Below are 3,063 nucleotides of genomic sequence, written 5' to 3'. Positions count from 1 at the left end.
CCCGCCCAGCGCCTCCGGTGGGTGGGTCCAAACTGAGCTTTCGCACACAAAGACCCAGATCTGGCGCGAAAGCGCTTTTACCGGCAGCGGGCTGGGGGAGGGTGCGGCTGCACTGCACCACGCGGATCGATAGTTGCTGCCGTTGTAACAGGACACCCGTTTTATTTCCCCAAGGGGAAAAATAACTTTTCTCGTTGTTCAAGTTAAACGTCCTTTAAAAAGGCGGCTGGAGTCGCGCGTTATTGTTTAGTGAGCGCGTGTGTAACGTTACCGGAGTTCTACCGGACGCTGCGCTTCTTTGTCCTGTTCTGCGCGTCCCGTAGACTCTCCCTGGACTTTGCAGGTCTGCTACCCCATGGTAAGTGCGTTTTTACATCAGCATACCATTAACTTGATTTGACGTCAATTCAAAGTTAATTTCGTAGTAAACCTTGGCGTGAACTCGTGGGCTGTTGAACATTTCCAGGGTCCTTTAATCGGACCGGGAGCTCCCGTTACCCCCTTGTTAGTGCGTCTAATCTTTATGGGAGTAATCGAGTAACGTTAACTGTTACTACATTCACATCGCAACCGTTGGTTTCTGTGGGACTTTCAATCTGCAGTGGTTGGTTATAATGTCCTGTTAGTGTTAATACACTTGACTTGTTACTTTAGTTGTTCTGGTGCTGCAAAGAGCTTGCTTCATGCGATTATCTGTAGTTAAGCATATGCTACAGAAATATTCTGTCGTATGCATTAAGTTAGTGCCTATAGAAATGCATTTTGTAAAGCGCGAGCATTTGAGTTTGCGTGTAAAAATCGCGTTTGCAATGCATTTACTGATAATATCTGCATGTAAATATTGTGCTTTTAGCATTGCAAATGTGCATTAAAGTATATTGTGAGTTTTACCAATGCATTGACTGAGTACATGCAATTAGTGAGTGCGTTTTGCTTGTGCATTGCGACGCATTTTAACTCCACGTGGGCAGGCATCATTTGATCTAATGACCCGTTGTCCTCACAGACAATCTTGTAGAAGTTCTGCAGCAATGCCTGGAGTCACTCACACGCTGTACGGCTGGGACATGGAGCACTACTTTTACGACGAGATGGACACCGAGGAGGATTTCTTTAAGTCTACAGCCCCGAGCGAGGATATATGGAAGAAATTCGAGCTGCTTCCCACCCCGCCCATGTCGCCCTCAAGAACGCTGGATGGAGACTGGCTACTACCGCTACCGGGGCACCTGCTCGGGTGGGCGCCGCCAAAGGTTTTAACATGTGATGAGGAGTACGAGGGGCTGCACAAGTTCGACCCACTGGACATTTTTGGGAATCTGGGCTCTATCGTTATCAAAGACTGCATGTGGAGCGGATTTTCCACGAGTCACCGGTTGGAAAAAGTGGCTCATGGCGAGCGAGCACCGGTGACTGCTCCGATTCAGACCTCGACTGCACAGAAAGCTGCTCTTTCCGCATCGGGCACGCCCGTGACTGAGACCCAGGCGGCACAGTGTGTAAACCCCGCCGCAGTCCTGGAACTCCCTGTCCCGCATAACAAGAAAGTAGCTGCAGGCTCCTCCGGTTCCGAGTGTCGCTCGGATTCGTACGGTAAGTGACTACATGTTATTACCTTCTAACATTGATGGCATGAGTCGATATGTACTTCAGAGTAATGCTGAGACAATGAGGTGATGGTCTGCTGTATAGGATGTTATGAAGATGCGTGTTAACCAAGTAATCAATATCTAACTTGCAATTCAGACCAAATTTGACAGCTGGTTAGTGTACATCTCCAAAGAAAATTATACCACAAGAAGCCAAAACATCAGGCTTTGCCTGTGACCAAGCCACTTGCCGACTAAAAGCTGATGTGGAGTCTGATTTAGTGGAGCGGATTCCATTTTCCTCATTAAAATGCTGTATTCCATTCCATTTCCACTTTTTCCTACTCCTTGCACAGTAGTGAGGGGAAACTCCGTTCCTATCACCAGACACACTTAACATTTTGCTGCAGGCAAGGTCATGCAACATTTCCATTCAAAAAACTTTGTCTGACTTATTTTTAGTGTATATATAACATTTTATTATTTAAATTATATTTTTACTTGGTTGCCAAGACAGCCTTTCTAATTCAAGTTTATATTTAATTTTCAGTTACGAAAGCCGTTTTTAATCGCTTTAGGTAACAACAACAACACTGGCCACACATCCGATTCGATAATTTTTCCTTATTATAATGGGTTTTAAACAAGTAATTTGATAGTTTTACATTCATTTGCCATTGAAATGACCTTAGAAGCTGACATTGTGTTAAAAACCAGCTCATGTAGCTGTAGAGATGGAGTGCATCTTCCTTGCCAAAAACTGTAAAACATTCAACAGTGACTTATTAGTGAGGTGAAGTGTGTAAACAATCACACATTGGTTAATAGTTATACAGTGGATGCACTGATGGCATTTGCTTTTGCTAAATGTGCCAAACCTTTTGTTGTCTTAGATGATGATGAGGATGATGACGAGATTGATGTGGTGACAGTGGACAACCGACCAAAGCGTGGCCGCCCTCCAAGTCGCCGTACACCGGTAACCATTACCGTAAGCGCTGATCCATTTGGACCATGTCCCAAGCGCTTCCACGTGTCTTTGCATCGGCAGCAGCACAATTACGCTGCCCCCTCCCCCGACACAGATCCGGAGGATGACTTTGATGAGATTGAGTCTGTGAGCAAACGGCCACGTCTGGAGCCTTCATCCTCTCCCTCATCTCCACTTTCTTCACCTGCCACATCAGACTCTGAGGACTCCAGCGAGCAGCGTCGGAACTTCCTGGAGAGAAAGAGGAGAGATGACCTTCGCTCGAGGTTCCAGGCGCTCCGGGAGGAGATTCCAGGTCTGTCTGCATCCTCAAAGACCTCGAAGGTGGCGATTCTGACACAGGCAACGGAATACTTGCTGCAGCTGCATGCGCGCCAACGGCGTCAAGCTCAGGAGAAGAGAAAACTCAAAGCCAAACAACAACAGCTTCTCCGCAGGATCAGCATATTACAGAACTCCTAATAAACGTCTGCTTTAACATGG

The 3,063-nt window shown here is 46.6% G+C and overlaps 1 protein-coding gene across 1 annotated transcript; it reads left to right on the top strand.

Moving 5' to 3' along the window:
* LOC107553198 (protein L-Myc-1a) lies at positions 1-3,063 on the top strand. Its single transcript, XM_016235341.1, has 3 exons — positions 1-358; positions 1,007-1,593; positions 2,483-3,063. The coding sequence occupies exons 2-3, from the start codon at positions 1,032-1,034 to the stop codon at positions 3,040-3,042; spliced, it is 1,122 nt and encodes a 373-aa protein (XP_016090827.1). The 5' UTR covers positions 1-358; positions 1,007-1,031; the 3' UTR covers positions 3,043-3,063.

This window comes from Sinocyclocheilus grahami, unplaced genomic scaffold (genome assembly GCF_001515645.1).
Source record: "Sinocyclocheilus grahami isolate Dianchi unplaced genomic scaffold, SAMN03320097.WGS_v1.1 scaffold466.1, whole genome shotgun sequence".
Lineage (NCBI taxonomy): Eukaryota > Metazoa > Chordata > Actinopteri > Cypriniformes > Cyprinidae > Sinocyclocheilus > Sinocyclocheilus grahami.
This window is presented reverse-complemented; position numbering and strand designations above follow the sequence as displayed.

What these genes read in the sequence shown, in the direction of transcription:
- LOC107553198 (XM_016235341.1), top strand. Translation starts at nt 1,032, where the DNA reads ATGCCTGGAGTCACTCACACGCTGTACGGCTGGGACATGGAGCACTAC. An exon ending in GTGTCGCTCGGATTCGTACG is followed by an intron (nt 1,594 to 2,482) that starts GTAAGTGACTAC and finishes TTGTTGTCTTAG; the next exon opens with ATGATGATGAGGATGATGAC.